The sequence below is a fragment of the Cotesia typhae genome, unplaced genomic scaffold (genome assembly GCF_013202065.1).
Source record: "Cotesia typhae breed Kobodo isofemale line unplaced genomic scaffold, CoteBio_Ctyphae contig_11, whole genome shotgun sequence".
In the NCBI taxonomy this organism is placed as follows: Eukaryota; Metazoa; Arthropoda; class Insecta; order Hymenoptera; family Braconidae; genus Cotesia; species Cotesia typhae.
Genome location: NW_027423711.1, coordinates 1,662,742 through 1,683,280, shown reverse-complemented (window position 1 = coordinate 1,683,280; position 20,539 = coordinate 1,662,742). Strand labels below are relative to the sequence as shown.

Below are 20,539 nucleotides of genomic sequence, written 5' to 3'. Positions count from 1 at the left end.
TATAAAACAAAAAAAACCAAAATTCCTTTATTATCCCAGTCAATAAAATTCCCGAAAATCACCTATTTTTTCGATCCTCAGTGGCTATCCTCCTTAATCAACGACTAAATGAATTTTTCTATTGTAATTCATGTTAATTAACATACCCATTTCTTGGAAAATACCAAATTATATGAAATGTTTTCTTTTAATCTCATGCATATAAAAAATAGTTCCTCAAATTTTGATCAATCTTTTACAAAAGTTTTTTTCGTAGAATAAATTTAGAATTTTTTTGAGAAAAAAAATGAGTAAAATATTAATTAATTCACAAAATTCACAAAAAATTTAATGTCCGATAAAATTAAATTCAAAGTGAGAAATAAATAGCGCATCTATTGTGAACACGAACTTTTCTGAACCTATGTGAAGAAAAAAAAAACATTTCCAACCGACCAACAGGACAGCATGTCAACAAATCGTTCCCAGGACATCGGCAAGGACTGGTATTATCGTGTCTGTGCAAGGTGCAGGATCATTGATAAGAGTTATTAAAACTATCAACTATCTAAAATATTAGTAACTTTCAACAATTAATACATTAATTCACTAAAATATTGATATTATTATTATTTTAAATTGTATTAAACTCCACATTGCATGGACACGTGGATGCGAGCAAGTAGATTAATCTGTTTAAGAAGGATACTACGTGGGTTCTGAGCTCGATCTAGGCAATATATTTTCACAAAATATATTAACATCAAACTCTACCCTTCGAATATTAAAAAAAAAATTTACAACATCTCAAAAAGCGCGCCCTACACGCTCATACACGTGTATGAGTATAATTGGCGCGATGCACTACTGCGTTTCTAATATTGACTCTAAATCGAAAGGTAGAGCTTTAATCGATCGAAGCAGACCGTAAACTAACATGGAACAAAAATTACCAATTATAATTGTTTAAAAAAACATAAAATTAAACAACAAAAACTGTTTTTAATTAATAAAACTCGTTTATCGGTTGCCCAGACTCCGTCACGACAAAAATATTAACTCTAACACTTTATCTAGTCGACAAACATTATTCAAACTTATAATACAAAAACTTAATTAATGTTATTTATTGTTAAACAAAAAAACGATAATAAACACAAAAATTATTGTTAATTTTTCAAAAAACGATAAATTGTTAAAACAAAAAAACGAAATAATTAGAGGAATCCATAATAAAATACACAAAATAATCTAGGCAGTACGTAGTAGAAAAAAACATGAATTTTTAAGTTAACGAACGCTTCAATCAAGAAAGGGCAATTGGCCTTGATTTTGGGGTTACTAGGCAGGCACACCTTGCTCGTTCGGTCTGGTTGGGGCGGTGTAGCCCGTCGCTCGTAGTGTCTCTCCGGCTGTTGGTATAGGGGGATCTGCAAACCCATTTGTAATGTGTTCGCAAGGCCCAATATAAAATCAACCATCAAGCATAATTTTCTCTCTTTACAATAATAATAATAATAATAATAATAATAATAATTATTGATTAATTTTGTAAAAAAAAAATCAGTTTAGTTTTTAAAATATTGAAAAAAAAAAATAAAAAAATATATTGAATTAATTATAATTGTAAATATAAAGATAAATATAAATAAAAGGAATAATAAATAATCTATGTAACAGTCGCGGGAAATGGGACAGGGGTGGGGTATGTGAGGACACGGTAAGTGCCGTAATAAACGAGTACAAAGTAGCAGCAGTGATAAGTATGATGCACTATGGTTAATAATTATAAATAATCATAATCACATATATTATTAAATGTTACCGTGATACAATAATAAAGAGCAGACACTTGGGCAATTAATATAGATTAATGGATTTATTTAAGTTGTATTTATTTTTTTATTTATGCTTTGTAAGTGTTTTTACGTTGTAATTGTACTAATGAAGTAAACGTATTTTTCCGGTTTCGCGTTACCGTTTTATTTTGTGTGTTTTTTTGTTCGTTGTTTGGATATTTATTCAATGTCGCGTGCTTCTCTCTGACCTGGTCTTGGCTTTTTATTTCTAAGTTTATGTTAATCGGAATTTTATTAATCAATTGCGCAGTTAATCTACTGGAAATAATTTTACCGAAAGAATATCACTGGTAAAATGTTTATGTTTAATAAATATTTAAGTGTCATCTGGAAAATTTTTATTTTCGAAATAATTTATATTTTCAAATCATCGATTAGTAATTATTGTAAATTTTATTGAAAAAAAAAAATCAAAATATAAATTTTAAAAAATTTTTGAAATTCTACATTATTGGTAATTTTTTTCGAAAACTAAGACTACAAAAAGACATTCGCCTTTCGTGTATATTTATACATCTACTTGGTACGAAACACTACCGTGCCTCCCAATAAACTGAAAAAATGTACTTTTAATATTTTTATCATCACTAAAATTAAAATTTTTATCCCAGTGAAATTTTCTCGGTCGTTTCTTCCGGTAAATTCGATTTATCATAATCGATAGCGCACCTTGGCTTTGCTATCATAATTTTATTCACCAGAAATCTGTTATTAGTTTCTTAGATTAGACTGAAAAATTCTAACATTAACATCAACATTAATATTAATATAAAAAAAAATGAGCTTTCTATGTAAACAAATAAACAGTGTAATAAATAATACAAAAATAATAAAAGCATGATGATCTTATCTTGATGACTGCAGACTGCTCGGCAAGTGCCTGATTGATTCGTTGGTCTGTACAACGCGTACAATGTGATTGCGCTAAGTGACGAAGCAAAGCCAGAGAGACAGAGAGGCATGATTTAAATAATAAAATAATCAAATGGAATACCGATCGAGAGCACCGCTTAGTTCTTTATATTTTGGTATGGCTGCGTCAATTGTGTTGACCGATTTTTCAGATCAGCTCGATGACATTTAGATGGAATATATGTATTTATATATACTAGAATGGTTAAAAAAAAAAACGAACTTTTTTTTTTCAGTAACAGGCATAAAAGTTTCATTCAGACATAAAAATTAGCCTGTAAAAAGATGAGCTCATAATTTTAATATTAAGATGCTCTGCATTGCACTTTTCAATTTTCCATAAGAATAAAATGAAAAAAATTGTTTTTGTTTCTTTCGATTTTTGTAATTCACAAACCAAAAATCTTAAAGATAAATCGTTAAAATATTTTTGTAGGAAATTAAACGCTCTACAGAAAAGAATTCTTATGATTTTTTGATAAACTAATTGGTTCCAAAGTTATTGAAGATTAAAATTCAACTCTATCAATTTTGCCGATTTTTGGATATTGCAACAAAACTATTCAGTTTTATCAAAAAATTTTGACAATTTTTTTTTTCATTTACAAATATTAACAGAACATTTAATGAAAAATTCAAATTATATTAAGCTGTTTAATTAGAATTTTTCTTAATCTAAGACAAAAAAATTTCTTTCATTTCTTGTAAGAATTTTTGAAAAATCTGAACCAACAAATTGATGCTTGTTCAATAAATTAATTTTCTTATAAACGTCCTGGAACCTCGCATCATGCGCGATGTATGTCAAAAGTTATCTACAGTTTAAAAATATTTCTATTCCGAAAACAATTTCCTCTTTATGCTCGCAAAATAAAAAGTTTACGTCGTTTGTATGTTTGTGGTTTTATTTTATATAAAGGCTTTATTTTTATATCCACAGGGACATTGCCATCTGCAATTATAGCTAGTTTTTGATTCAAATACCACGCATGAAATTTCAAGCAAATTTTTTTGATAAAACTAATAAGTTCTGTTGCAAGATTCAAAAGTCGGCAAAATTGATAGTGAGTTGAATTTTAATCTTCAACAAATTTGGAACCAATCTATTTATCGAAAAATCATAAAAATCCTTTTCTGTAGAGCGTTCAATTTCCTACAAAACATTTGAACGATTTGTTCTTATAATTTTTGGTTGGTGAATTACAAAAATCAAAAGAAACAAAAAAAATTTTTTTCATTTTATTCTTATGGAAAATCGAAAAGTGCAATGCAGAGCATTTTAATATTAAAATTAAGAGCTCATATTTTTATAGGCTCATTTTTATGTCTATAAAATTTTTAAACCTGTTACTGAGAAAAAAAAAATTGTTCTTTTTTTAATCAGCCTAATATATAAATACATATAAATACGTTTTTTTTTACTGTTTCATAAAATACGAATTTTATTATATAAAATTATAATAATTTATACTGTGCGTTTTTTAATTTTATTATTAATTTTGTGTTAGACATTAATTATTGATATAGTATAGAGAGTTGAGACCTAGTTACTCTTTACTGTCTAGTAAACCTAATTATTATTTGTACTACTTACTCATTAAATCGAGAGAGTTTTAAAGTGTCGGAGGACGTCTACTCGCGATTTTAGACTTTTACCTTACTTTTAATTGCATTACTTAAGTGTTGTATTGTATTGAATATAAAAATAAATAAAAAAGGTATTGTAATTTAAATATTAAAAATACACAAAAAATCAAACATTAAGTCATAATAATTATGAAAAATTTTGATCATAATAATAATAATAATAATTATATAATAATAATTGAAAATATGATAAGATTATAAAAATGAATACTTACATAGACCTCTTCCCATTGCGATACATATCGCACAAGTCTTGATAACCTTAGCAGTCTTACTAGCGAGAGAAGCTTCGCCAATCTGAGGATTCTAAGCGCGCGTCCAGCGTGTAAAATCTGGAAAGACTCACTAAAGTCTTGAAACTAGGTTTCAAACAAAAAAATATACCGATAATTAATTTGGCTTTGAAACTGAGTGGAGATGTTAATTTAATATCATTGTAATCTTACTGAAAGGTGTGAAGGTAACATAAACTTTAAGGTGGAAGGTGGGAAGCTCAGGAAAATTATTTAGTTGTTTTAGAGAATGAAATCGGAGTGTAGAAAAAAGGTTTAAACTTGGTCTTGGGTCGATGAGCAGGGCTAGGCTGAATTGTGTGCGAAAAGATAGGAGTAGAATAGATAATGAAAATAAAAAAAAAAAAAGAGGATGGAATATTTCCACAAGACACTTACTTGATTAAATATGAGAAAAATGTAGTCTAGAGGTATGGAGGAGATAAGGTCAAGAAAGAACCAGGTCCTGAGGTAGTGTTTCGCTATCAGCTTTGGGTCCAGTATCACCTGCTCAGCGTTATCTTGCTGCATTATTCCTGTAATAGTTTTTAAATTCATTACTTTTTTGCTTAATTAAAGAGATGTGGGTTGTGGTTTTTAAGTTTTATAAAAAAATTTAGTGGAAAGTTTGTCTTAGTTCAAGAGAATTTGATTATATTAATTGAAATTAAGAGGAAAAATTTTTAAGGGAAAGCAAAGAGATTAGAATTAGAAAAAATTTTTTTCAATTCCTGCATGTGGACTCGTTAAAAATTTCCTGATGTAGCGAATTATTATATTTTGCTCAATCTGATCGTATATATCTATATTAGGCTATATATGAGAATACAAAAAAATGTATAATAATTTTTTCTGTAAATGTGTACTTCAATTAACTCCAAACAAAGTCAAATGAGCTTTTTGAAAAAGTCAAAAAAATTATTTTAATTTTATAACTTTATATTTCGGATTCAACTCTCTACTAGGGAGAATATTCAGCGATCATGCACCCCCTGTCGGAGATTTTCGACACTAACTTGGATATAAAAATCATATGAGGACATACATTGAAAAAAAATTTATCTTGAATCAAAACGAAAATTCTTGAACCGAAAATATAATTTTGAAGAGTTTCAATGTCTTGAATAAAAAAAAAATTCTTGAATCAAGTAAAATTTACTTAAACTAAGAAAAATTTCTTAGATGAAAGTTTTTTCTACTCAAATCAAGATGAAGTTCTTCGGAAGTATTTACTTGATTCAAGTAAATTTTTTTTCTGTGTATGAAGCCTGATATTTCTATAATAAGACATAAAAATCCATATCTGAAAAATTTTTTACGAATTTTTGTAAAAAATTCTAAAAACTCGAATATTTGTCAATTTCAGTTTCATAAAATTCCGTGGTTAAAGAATATTCTTCCCAAATCAAGTTAGTTTTTATCTCATTGGAGGGTTTCGAGTCACTTCTTCCACTTTAAACTAACATAATTTAACGAAAATAGGAGAGATTAAGTCCTTAAGGCACGACCAAAAATCATGCAAATGCAAACGCCCACCAGAAGCTTTAACTTTATCAAAGTAACATAATACGAGCTATCTAGTTCCATCGACTTTCCTTTACATATTCTACATTACATGTAACATGTTAATACATTTGTCGTCTTAATACATTGTAATCTTAAGACTATGAATAAATTTTCGCTTAATTATACACTAGAATTCAGCGTCGTTCTAAATTTCAAACTTCTATCGTCCAACGGTAACGTAAATTTTAATAACGCATAAATCTTCCATCTAATACACGTCAGACGTCATATTCAAGATTAAATTTCGAAAATTTCGCAACATAGCTTCTGCTCCAGGACGTGTAATTATGATCATCAGGGTAAAAACCAAATTAATAATTAAGAGTCAAGGTTTAATTGATTTTACTAAAATTATTTTATATTAGAACGAGGATACATATCAAATAGAATTGGCCATTATTCGTAGGTAACTATCTTAAAAAAAAAAAAAAAAAAAAAAAAAAAAAAAAAAAAATTAAAAAAAAAAGAAGAAAAATCGAACAGGGTAACAGACATTTACCGGTTCTAATTTTCTGAGTGGATTCTCACGGGGATCTGAAAGCTGCAGAGCTGGAAATAGACATGGAATTTGGTATGTGGTGACTCGAGCAAGGCTGATACTGCTAAGGAGTTCCCCAGAGTGTTGTTTCCGGTCGTAACGGCTGTGAAAACCTCTACATCATCTCGGGGATGAAGTTACGTAAGGGAGGAAGGAAGGAAGAGAAATTATCACTTCTACTTCTGATAACTAATATGCTCAATCTTATTTTTCAGTCTTTTAGATCAGATAATATATAATATATATTATATATGACAACAATTGTTATTATCATTTTAATTTTACAATATAATTTTGTTAATTAAACATTATCTTGAACGTTTTAATTTTAAGTTTTGAAATGAAAAAGCACACGTGGACGTTAAATAAGAATGAATGTTTAGTGTGTTGTTTTTTGTGACCTAATTTAGCTTTATGCCACTCAAAGGCGTATCAAATTAATCCCTCGGTAATAATAAAATGTCAAGATGCTCCTGAGTCTTGCTCAACGGGTAAACAATAGTCTTGTTCTGTGATGTCAAGTGTAAGCAAACGAAAATCCAAATGGAAGCTCATCTTTATTTATTTTATAGTATGTAAGTATAAGGTACAACCACGTCGGTGCTGTTACGTCTTTTTTGATGATTTTTTTTGAGAATTTGTTTTTTTTTTTACATCAAGGAAATTTTTCTAGGTGAAATTACTGCGGTAGTTACTTTACAAAAAAATTTTTTTTTCTTTTTTTCGCCATTAATGTATTAGAAAAAATTACTACAAAATTTAATTTACTCATACACAGAAAAAAAAAATTTCTTGAACAAAGAAAATTGTAAGGAAGATCGAAATTATTTTCGAGCAAGAAGAAATTTTATTGTCTTAAAAAAATTTAACTTCGTTCAAGAAATTTTAACTTCATTCAAGAAATTTTTAATCTTCCTTAAGATTTTCTTGATTGAAGAAAATTTACGCTTGACTCAAGACCTTCTTTCTTTCTGTGTAGCAATTGTACACAAAATTTGATTGAGTCTGCCGTAAAATATATTAATTTTTGGTCATTTTTATTGAAAAAAAAGACCATTCGGCATCCGAAAAGTCAATTTCTCAAATAAAAAAAATATATTTATTATTAAATAACATTATTAATAATATATAACTTCTGTTACAAAAAAAAAAAAACAATGAAAAATTAATTTTTAATCATTTTTATTGACAAAATGATAATAAGTCAACAATTGCACAATTTTTCACAATTATTATTGAAAATTACTACCCGACTATGAAACAAAAATAATTATACTATATCGTCAAAATTTTTTTTACAATTTTTCGTTAAATTATTTTATTTAAAAAGAACTGATACAAGTTTGAGGGTTTGTTTTAATGCATAATTCGGATCTGATAGTAATATTACGATCAAAATAAATGTAGGAATACATCTGGACAATAACCTAAATAAATATTATCATGAAAACTAACGGTAGGCAGGATGCACTCTAATCTATTTAAATTATTTGCGCATTTCTACTTGATATTACGTAATTTAAAATATTTCTCGGAGTTCTAAGATCGTCGGCTGAACCGAATTACTGAGTTATATTTTCGTAACTAGATGTTGATGGTGTAGTTTAAGAGTTCAAGTGATCGTTTAATACAACTATTTATAACTTTTGTGATATAAATAAAGTGCCGTGTAATCGACTGTTTTATTATTTAATTTTCATTTTTGTAACCTGATTGCTTTTTTAGCTTCATCACGAATGGGTTAAAAATACCTTTTTTGAATCGATTAACAAGTAATTTATCAATTCTGAGTTAAAAAATAGTACGATTCCGAAAGTAGTACCTTAAGGAGAAAATTTATCCTTGAGAGGAGTGAGAAAGATGTTAATGTTTTTTTTACGATTATGGACTAAGGCTTTTCTGAAAAATTGCAGTTCTAAATATTAGTTTCATTGGAAATATGAAACTTTCGGATGGTAGAAAAAGAGGTTAACGAGCTCTTTAGATTCTTTTTGCATTGAGTTATGATCATTTTAATAAACTGCACTTTTTGCAAAGTCATTTCAGAAAAACGGAAATAAATTTAAGAAAAAATTCGAGGTGGAAAATCGCTTCTTGTTAATTTTTTTCTCGTCATTACTAAATTAGTTTTAAATATTTATTTTGTAAAGAGATTATTTTATTTTGTACGCTAAGAAAAAAGATTATTCTTACGAACTTTTTTTAAAATTTTCATTTTAGATATTTTTACAAAAGTTGTCAGGCTTAACAAGTACATTCTCGAAGTACGTATTTAAAAAAAAAAAAAAAAAAAAAAAAAAACGAAGATGATTAACAAAGATAAGTTGTTAGAAAAGTAAAAGGCGAAAGATTTATGCGTGTTTCTGAAGAGAAACCATAAAATAAAATAATCTTAGTTAACGATAAATAATCGATAAAAACTAAAAATTTTTATTTCATTAATTACTGAAAAGTATTTGATAATGCATAAAATTAATTTAAGAGAAAAAAAAATGGGTTTCCCTTCGTTATGTAAGATTATTTATAACAAAAAATGTAGCAAATGAAATTACAAACAATATTTGTGAATTTTACAAAACTTATTTTTATAAGAAAATTAATAAAACGTGTATGAATATTAAATATTTTATATGAAATTACACTATGCACCATGGAATTTCCAAAAGTTAGAGTTTTAAAAATGCAAAAAATTTTTTTAAACTTTCAATTACCTAATAGTAATTTGAGTTTCAACATTATGTTGTAATTTTATAAAAAACTCGAGTTAATCAAATTACAAACAATGGTTGTAAATTTTAGAAATTTTTTATTTCTGAGAAGGTTGTGAAATTACAACTCATCTCAATAAGTTTCCTTATAAGTTTTGGTAGATTACTCGAATTGTATTGTTTATTATATTTGACACACACTTTGTTGTAATTTTACTAAAATGCTGTTTGTAAAACATTTGTAATTTTACAAACATTTTTAATAGTGCATATTAGTAATACGTGGCTGATATCTCAAAAAGATCATGTTAGTAGTTTTTGAAATTTAGCTTTTATTAAACCGAAAAACATTATTTACATTTAGAAAGCTCCGATTATTTTAAAATTTTTATAGAGAATTTTTGAAAACATTTACTTTTGAAAAGTTTAAAAAAAAATCGATTTATTAGAAGTGGACTAATCCTATAATCAAATTATATAAACATGAAAAAATTTCATCAAACGTGTTATTTTTTTATTATCCCCAATAGATAATAATAAATTAAATCCTATAATAAAATTAAACTGAAAAATATGTGTAACATGATTGGTCAAATATGTCGTAAGCATGAAAATATATGCATATTCAGTGCGCGCTTGCGCGCACAAATTAAATTCTGGTTAAATTATTTAATTAAAAAATAGAAATTACCCGTTCTGAAATTAACAACAATATCTATAAGAAATATTGTATCCGAAAGGCAGTTGAAGGCTATCCATCGGGTGCTTAGATCGTCGTTGAAAAAACTAATGGCAACTGGTAGAATTATCAGATTGGCTACAAGTAACAGCAGCATACACAGATCCCAATAAAACCTGTAACAAGAAAACAAATAAATACAGACACAAAAATAAATAACAATTCATAAATATTAATTTATGGTTGTAGTTATTTAACTCTGCACCTTTGTATGTACGTATGCAATATTTTTAGTGTGTATCAGGGGGAGCCAGTTGTATACAACAGGTGGGTATTGTAGCTTTTTTGTTCGAAATTTTTTATTTTTCGGTCACGGTAAAAAAATACACGAAAAAATACTCAATAATGGTTGAAATAGTTGAAGATAAAAAGTAAAAACGAGAGATATTTTATTTTACTCTCTAATTGCTTTGATTCAAGCACAATTCATGATACAAAAAAAATAGTATATACAAAAAAAAAAATATAAATAGGAAAAAAAATTGGAAAAAAGTGGTCTCACGCGAGAACTAGATTTCTGCCGAATGAAAATTCTCTCGTGACAATACTAGCCACATGATAGATTTTTTGTTAATCCTCCAATCGAGTACTGGGTTTACAAATGAATAAATAATTTCATCTCTAGCAAATAGATAATTGGACAGTCAAAATTAAAGTAAAAAGATTGAAGAGAAAATGAAAATGAAAATATACTTTTGCATAAGTTGAATATTCAATGTTACTTAAAATATGTTTCGTAATAAAAAATTAGAAGATTTTTATACTTTATCATCAGTTAATTTATCATTTAAATGATTAAATTTGTAACTACATCATAAACAGTGGGATTATAATAAAAAAAAAAAAAAACTTTCAAGAAGAGTATTGTCCTTAAACTTCCATCTTTGTGTTGAGATATTATTAAGTTTTTGTATTTTTAAGCTCGAAGAACTCAAAAATCAACCAATTGGAGAATTTCCGCGTTCAAGAAAAGCGGGAAGGTCCAGGGATGGCCTGCAGGTCAAAAACTTTTAGGGATTTTTTTTAATTGAAGAAAATTATGTTTTTGAGTCAAGAATTTAATTGTATCTTATAAAAATATTATATCTTTGATCAAAGCTATTAAGTTTCTCTCTACTAGTTATTTTTTTTTCAATGTACTACTTCTACTTATATGAGTGAACAAAAATTTAAATTCTGAAATTTGAAAAATTCAAATAAGCATTTAAAAATACACAATGCATTCACGTGAAAAACTATTGATGGATCGACTGTCTAGTTACTGAAGATAAAAAACTAATCTTTAACCATTCTCTCGTACCACAGAGATTTAAGATTGATAGAACCAACGTTAAATACCCAAAAAAGAATATTGAGAAGTGGAACACGTATAAAGCGGTTTAATTTATTGAGGAATTTTTGTTACATGTAAAAATTTTATTTTAAAAAAATCAAAATCGAAAATTAATTGTTATACATTTTAGAAATTTCATTATTTCTTGAAAATGTTATGATTTGATTTATAATTTCAGGTTTGGCCGCGTTTGATGATCTATAGATCACCTAGATCTTTTAGGGAGGGTCTGTTGCTTAGATCTCTCTGAAAAATTAACTTAATGAAGGGTTTTCATAAATGAGCTACAAAAAATTTCGTTGATTATTAAACATATATATTTTAGAGTGGTCGAAAAAAAAAGTCTTTTGCCTATCATCTCAAAAGCTTCTCTAAGATACAAAAAAAAAGTTTCCTCCAAAGCGCAGTTTGATATCTCAAGTCTCTAAAAAGCTCAATAAATTTCTACGCACTAAAAAATTTTGCGTCATTGTGTTAAAAAATTTTGTGTTAAATATTTGACACTTTTATGTGTAAATTTAACATAAAAGTGTTAAATTAACACATAAAAGTGTTAAATTAACACTAAAAAGTGTTAAATATTTAACAAAAAAATTTTTAACACAAAATTTTTTGACACATTGACGCAAAATTTGTTACCCAATTAAATGACACGTAAAAAAAATTTGTTTTACATTCTTATCCGGAAAAACTACGAAAAATTTTTTTTTCGGAATTTTCTATCAATTATTCTTGTAAGAAATTTAATTATCTACGAAAAAGTACTGAGGTAGTTTTTCGTCATCAATTTAAAAAATAGAATTTTTTTTGGTTTTTTCGTAACAATAAGAATAAGTGATATCCACCAAGGCATACAATTAGATGAACGTGAGCCGATGATGATTAAAAAAACTATGAATTAAGACAAATTGACTGATAACTGAAGAGAGTTAATGTCATAATAAAACAAATGTTTGACACAAACTGTGTGTAGAGTATTCCGGCATTTACATCGCTTGTACGGAATAGAACCGAAAGACGGATTCTGTGGAAATGTAATTCTTTAATAGGATTATGTTCGTGCTCGTTCGTCGGGAGATATTGCGCAAATTTACCCGTTTGCTTTAGTGTCTACAAAACAACTCGCAAAGCGAATCACGGAAGCACTGAAAACTTCAATGCTTTCATGTTACATTTTTATTATGTAATTTTATATTGAAAAAAAAAAAAAAAAAAAAAAAAAAAATATATAATTTGCTTTTGCTTTTTTCATCCCATTGTTCAATACGCCTTTTATTAGTTTCCAATTATAAAGACTTTAGAAAAGAAAAATCCATTGAAATTTTGTATTCAATAAAATTTAAAACGTGGATAGAATTAAATTTGAAACAATAGAAATAGTTCAACGTAAATCTCACTTAAATTTAAACGTTTTTAAATCTGGAAATAACAGATTCTTAATAAAAGATGAAAAGCAAAAAAAGAACGAGTATTTCAGTCATTGATTCCTTTTCTAATATTAGAAATATTATTTCTGCGTTTTCGTGCGGTCATTTCTGATTTTACATGATGCAGTTAAGTTAAGTTAACTTTGGTGCAATCCCAGCGCTATATTGTTGATTCTATTTGGTTAACGTGTATACATATACATTTATGTACATACAGTTATAATGAGATATATTTTACGTGGGCGAGTATTGATTATAACGTCAGTTAGGAGGAATGATGTGGACAACGAATCTCAACGGGAAAGTTGCTAACGCGGTGCAACTTGACTCGATCGATTCGCGTGGTATTCAAGTCGCGTATCATGTAAGGACGAATGTGCCCGCCGAACATTTTAGTACTATGTGTATGTGTTATATGTGTTACGACTAGCAGCTGATGATAGGAATATAGTTTATGTATATGTGGATAGATGAAGATGAATATATATGGAGATCAAGAATAAGGTATGACTCAAAGCGAAACGAGCAAAACCTACTAGTACTAGTCGACAATAAAGTATATGCATGAAACCCTGTTTACATACTAAACAATAACATGGGGTCGATCTATTGTCTGTTCGAGGATGCTGTCATAATCAGGAGTACGTTATAATCTATTTAATGGACCTCTCATACATGATCACAATTGATGAACCGGCCTATTATTTATTAATATTTTTTATTTTAAATAATGATAATGAATATTTAATTTTTATAATTATTATTTTGATGAACAAATTTTTTTCTGTTTACTTCGTTAGACTAAATTTTATTAATTACAATTCATTTTGATATAACGTTGACAGAAAAATTATTTTTAAGAAATTAATCGTCATAAATCAAATAATAAAATTTCTCGACACAAATTTTATTTTAATCAAGGCAATTCCCGTAGTGTATGCATTTTTTGCTCGATTCAAGACGATCAAATTCTTTAAAATGATGTTTATAATTTAAGAATTTTTTTTTTCATATTTTTAACGAACATGAAATTGATAAATTTCGTGAAAAAAATTTTTAATACGTCCTTGTAAGTCTTGATATACACATACATTGTTTGATACACTGAGAGAAAAAAATGATTGTTCAGAAAAAGATTTTTTGGCTTAAAAATTTATTAAAATTAATCATTTAAATTTATTAATTTTTCGACAGCAAAATATCAATATCTTCCTTCATTATAAAATATTTAGCTTTTAATAAAATAAGTAAACAAACACATAGCTTTACTCAAATTAAGTAACAATTATTTTGATCAATTCGATCCATTCTTTAGACAAGAAAATACATATTCCTAATAATTATGAAGAATATATGTTCTTTTGTCAAGAAAATTATCTTAATAGTAATATTTTTTCTCTCAGTGCATATGTCCCAATATGCCTATGTTTGACCTGATATGATCATATATTCTCAAGTTTCATTTTTTGACAACAGCTAGTGTTGAAAATTTCCGACAGGGGGCACATGATCGCTGAATTTTCTCCCTACTAGAGAGTTAAGTCTACGATTTAAAGTTATATCGAGAGATAAATAAAGATAAATATACATCTTTATCTTTTTTTCTTTTATAAGAAGTCAAAGCATTGCCACGTGATAAATTTTATGCATTCGAAACAAAAGTTATCGACCGTTAATAATATTCAAGTCATTCTAAACCTAAATCTTTTTTTTATTATTATGTTATGTTGCTAGATAGCAGTAGTTTGTATTTTTATTGTCGTCAGACAGCAGCATTATCTCGTGATTTGTTATGGTAAGTCTGTATATAGAGGGAGGTGGGCAAAACGGGGCACTTAAGAAAATCTTAAGTTATTGGGGATAAAAATACGCTAAATCTTATTTTTTTTGTTTTCGAAGTGAATAACAAAAATTTTTTAATTTTTTGGAGGCAAAATGGAGTATCACCCCCTAAACAAGTGAAAAAAAATTTATTTTCTGAAAATGAAATTTCTTTAAAAAAATAACATTTACGTATCGATAAGTCTACGAATGAACCCAGGCAGATGAACAAATCACTCAAAAAAGAAACATTGTTAGTTGAAGCAATCTACTCTTAACAAAAATTGAGGTAGCAAAAAAAAATTTTTAAACTTTGTAGTAATTTTTGACGGGTTTCGCTTGAGTCAAAGTTAATATCAAGATAAAAAAAGAGTTATATTATTTATCAAAGAAATCAAGATGTTTTAATTTACACTCATCGTTGATAGCATAAGATTTAATAATGAAGTGAACGATACTGATGAAATTTGTCAAAATAATAGCATGTTTTTTATTGTACTAATTTTCTGGTTAAATAAAATTTTGTTACAAATTATTTGACGATTTTGTTGATTCAAAAATCTATTATTGAGGAAGAAATATGATGATACAATAAAACTTTAAATAAATTAAAGAAAAATTCAGTGGATTTGTATATATTTATTTACGTTTGAGAAATGAATATTGAAGAATTTTAAAAATAATAGCTCAATAAAAAGAGAATGTTAATAATTTAAACAAAACTGACAGATCTACTTAAATTTAAAAGGCATTATCTTATGACACGATGACGCTAGCGGGTATTTTTATGTTAGGTTTTGTAAGAATAGAAGGAAAAACTTGTCCGATAACTTTAAATGAAGGTGACTTATACGAGAGCACGTGGGAGTGAATAAAAAAGTTGCTTGCGAGTTAACGGCGCTTGAAGGCGATAAAGAAAATGCAGCAATTCTGGATCCTCCATAGAATTCTTTTTCTTCGTGGTTTGTTTCAGTTATATATCAAAAATATATAAATTGTATATTTTATACTTTTTATTGTATAAAAATGAAATGATCAGGTAGTTTTAGCTTACAAAGTACTAAGCGTTTCAAAAAGAGGGTACGGGTCACGGACAATGTTTAAAGAGTCAGCATTGCAAGAGAGTTGAGAATAGAGACGAATTAATTAATTAAGTAATTCTTAATTGCATCCCCTCTCCCTTGGATTCAGCTGGTGTCGGTGAAGCTTGGCCGTGACAAATCCACTAATTGACATTAAACTCAAGACAATGATACTCTCGTTCAGACTTAATGCACTCAGTTTAGACTTGATTTTTTTTTTCTTTATTACTGCGTTTCTTTTTCTACGCTGAAAAATTCCACCCTCGAGGAATTTACCATCCACGCGTTGCAAATTAGTTTCAAAAAATATAAATATTAAACGTTTGACAAATTCATTTAAATTATTTTGAAATGAATAATATAACAACTGAAATAAATACACTGATGAAAAAATTAACTTAATTCAAGACCAAAAATTTTTAACCAAGAAAATTATCATTTTAAAGCAAAAAGAAATATTTTAAGATATAATAAAATTTACTTAAATAAAGAGCAGTTTTTAAGTTCAAAAATTTTTCTAATTGATTCGAAATAATCAAATTCTTCAAAAAAAATTTCAAAATGTTTGCTTATAAATCAAATTAATTTTATTATAAGTACATAAAATTTAATTTTAATAATTTTTATCAATCAATTAAAAAAAGATTTTCATCTCAATTTTTCCATGCCAAAGTTCTCGTTGAATGTTTTATTACAATAATCAAATTTAAAAATTTAAAAACAAAAATCATTTGGCAGAAATTCATTGATTTTAATTAAGCAAAAAAAAGTTCTTGAACCGAGTCAAATTTACTTGAACTAAAAAATATCTTAATTCAAGAATTTTTCGATTTGACTCATAGAAAAAAAATTTTTCTAAGTGGCTTTTAATTGAAGATATTTTTCTGTTGAATTTTTTTTTCTTATCAGTGTATTAAGTATCGTTCAAAAATTCTCAAGGAAACGCTAATGAATTCTGTACGAACAGAGAATAATACACAGAAAAAAATTTGTAGCGATTACTACTGAAATAATAAAATGAGTTGAAATTATTAAATTGAACGTACAATTTTAAAATGCTTGGTACAATGATACCGTGAAAATATACAACGAAAGAAGTGGAATTAAATTCATATCAGCAGATGCAAAAATTTACATTTTGCTGAATAACAATCAAGAGAAGTTCAGAATAACTGTTTCACGCAACAATTACTTAAATATTCAAATTGCTGTAACTATTAACTAAAAAAATAAAATAAAACTCAATATCAAAGACTTAAAATTATTTTCCCCAGAAAAACTAAAAAGATTTCTCAGATAAATTTCAAGTTATTAGTTTTCACGCGTGAACTCGATCGCTATTAAAAATTTTCAAAGTACTAGAGTTTAGTGCCAAGGTAAAAAAAAATTTTAACGTTTATATGGGTAATAATACGGTAATGAGTACATAAACATGTGTTATGTCTTGAAAGTAGTATGAGTAGGCCTGCTAATCCCTGGATAATAAAATATTAGCAGCACTTCCTACTCCTTATGCTGCTTAAGTCGGCCGTGGCCCACTGAGATCAACACTCCTTCCTTCTGCATCTGCATGCTCTTAAAATCTTATTATTAATTTATTTATATATATATATATATATATATATATATATATATATATATATACATACATGTATGAATGTGAATATAAATATACGTACGTAGTGTGTCTAAGTATTTATAAGTGTGGATATTGACTTATAAATGCGATTACAGTGTCGTAAATTCGTGCGCAACTACCAATATTCGAACAACTATCATGGCCGTACGGACGCAAATCGACAGGAAATGTAATATAAATTGGCCTTCATCAATCTATTTATTCATACTACGTGTCCAGTCAATATTATAATGATAATTTACTATCTTTGACTAATTTTCAATACTATATTAATTCTATTGTCAGTATTGTCCAGTACTAAAAAAAAATATAAAATACAAGTATTCATTTTTGTATTTATAGGCACAAAACACTAAAATTACGCGTTTCTATTTCATGCTAATTTTTTGATGAATTATTTACGAGTTTATTTGACGATTAATCGAGTTGGCGGAAATATTTTTTTATTCCAGCGGAATAAGTGATTTAATGGTTCGAGTTCTTTAAGATCTTTTGAATATTTGAAAATTAAATATGCTCTATTTTACAAATCAACAAAGACAATTTTGAAAAATTATGAATCATAATCATTAATTATTTAATTGTATTCATTATTCAGTAATTTATGGAAATGAGTTTAATTTTACATGAAGTATACTTATAAATATCTATTTTTATTCTCATTCCAAGTCACATTAATTGTTTACTAGCAACCTACAGTCACTATCTGATTACTGAGAATTACGAATTATGAATTTTTAAAAATTTGAGTTAATGTTTTGTCGATATTTTTAATCACAGTTTAATTGGCGTATTTATAAAATTAATGGAAAAAATAATATTGCTATGACAGGATTAATTACCAGTAACGTTATGGCAAATTGTGCGGAACTAATTTATAAACCCAGCAAACTATTCAAAACTGATCTAAAAGCTTTACGTAAAAAACTAACTACCACCAAAAAATATATAGAATCGTAAAAAGGCACAAGTTTAGGTCAAGAGTTTTTGATGATGTCAAATGTAGCTATAAAAATCCCTTTCAAAATACGCCCGTTACAATTTATTTTCTCTTTTGTTAATTACATGGATTTGTATATCTATATATATAGGAGACTTTCTATAGATATAGTCAAATCAAAATTTTTAATTTTCAAGCTATAACTCCTACAGACTCCAAAATTTGTAGGAATTTTCTGTAAATGATAAAAAGTAATTTATGAACGAATTTAACAATATTCTACCCCAAAGAGGATTGCGGGGGCGTTAATAATGAAAAATTCCCGTTTTTAAACTATAGCTTCTATCGACTTCAAATTTTGTAGGAATCTTCTGTAAGAGATGTAGAAAAATTCTATGGGCAAATTTTACGATAGCTCATCTCACAGGGATTTGCGAAGGTGGGTATTAACATTAAAAAATTTTAATTTCCAAGCCATAGCTCCTACAGACTTCAAATTCTCATTTCAAATTTTTTTCTTTGTCTAAATTATTAGTCATTTTTAAAAAAAAGCCACGCAAACATTTTAATGATTGCACATTGAAATTTACAATGAATATTAGCTGGAATAATTACATGGATAAAAGTAATATGCTAATTCGATAAAATTTGAAATTTGTGAAAGTCAAAACAATACTCTAATTAAATTTTAAGTTTAGATCTAAAAATACAATTTTATAAAATACTGACATGTATAAACACAAAATAAATAAATAAAAAAATTTGATGTATTGAGCAATTCAAATCTATTAAGAACTACTTCGAAAATTCATCATCATAATAACTTAATTATCATTGAAGACAATATGAAACTTTGAAAAAACGCAAATGCAAGCTAAACCTTTCCAATTATTCTAAATTTAACTAAAAAAATACATTTTATCATATAAATATGTCGGAGAGAAAATTTTCTTATTATTTCAATTAAGGAGATCTACGCAAAGTAGTCAAATTTTTAAAACTTCCTAAAAATTTATAAATTCAATCTCCGTAGCCTAATTATTGAAAAAAAAATTAAAAAACAGATTTCCGGGATATTTAATGAAATAATTAGGTTTGAAAATTATAATTTTTACATCTAGTTAAATGGAGATTCCACCAGTTATGTATTTGGTTAAGAATTTAATGCAATTAACGATTTAAAAAAAATTTTATTTTCATTGATTATGATTGAAAAAATAATAAGCTTTCGATTAAAACTTTAAATGCAGTAATCGACTCAAAATTAAAAACATTATTGTATTTTTACGACAATGCTCTTAATTATAATTTCACTCATATATGAAGACAAATATTGAGTTTTAGAGACAAAAGTAAATTTATGCTGATGATTTTAATAATTCATGTAATAACATTTATTCTGAAAATCAAGAAATTAAATGCTATGATAATGTTTTTCATCTTTTTTTTCTTTTCTTATTTTTAATATCAGTTTCATTAGAATTTCATGTTATAATTTTAGTCATAACATATAACTTATACGTCACTTATTTCAAATAGTGATAATTATTTCCATTGAAATAACGAGCTTTTAGTCACTGCTGTGATTGTTTCGAGGTTAATGCAGCGTCAGCGAGATTTCTTGGCCACGTGAACATGACACACTATCAGTCATGTGGGTATGAATCAAAAACTCTTCGCGCAAAAGATTATTAGTCGTCTCATTAATTTCTTTTTAGTAAAATTCAATTTTGTAGGAATCGTGGTACTAATGATAACTTATAACAGAAAAAAACAATTTGGGCTCAAATAAAAATGATCCATGGTTGTTATCCATTAAATAAAACTTAAAATTGTCTGACGTTGACACTTAGTATTATTTTATTCTGTTATTTTGTTCAATAGAATAATTACAAGCCTAGTAAGGTTACGGTAAAACTAAATAATAGTCACTAATGTAAACTTAAATACATTAAAAATTCAAAGGAAAGAGACCCATTAAATAAATGTTATTCAGTGAGTAATTTTTAAACGACATTTCATATATTATGACTTCCTCAGGTTCTGTGGAAAGAAATATTAAGAAATTAAAACAATT

General features: G+C 27.0%; 1 protein-coding gene across 5 annotated transcripts in view; it reads right to left on the bottom strand.

Moving 5' to 3' along the window:
- Positions 1-20,539, bottom strand: part of Ih (hyperpolarization activated cyclic nucleotide gated potassium channel Ih) — a 66,969-nt gene that overhangs the window by 24,669 nt on the left and 21,761 nt on the right. For all 5 annotated transcript variants that reach the window (XM_074237670.1, XM_074237677.1, XM_074237655.1 and 2 more), the window contains exons 3-5: positions 10,173-10,336; positions 5,069-5,205; positions 4,613-4,756 (exon numbers count right to left, since the gene is read on the bottom strand). In XM_074237670.1, coding sequence (XP_074093771.1) covers positions 4,613-4,756; positions 5,069-5,205; positions 10,173-10,336 — 445 coding nt within the window. The remainder of the gene's footprint in view (positions 1-4,612; positions 4,757-5,068; positions 5,206-10,172; positions 10,337-20,539) is intronic.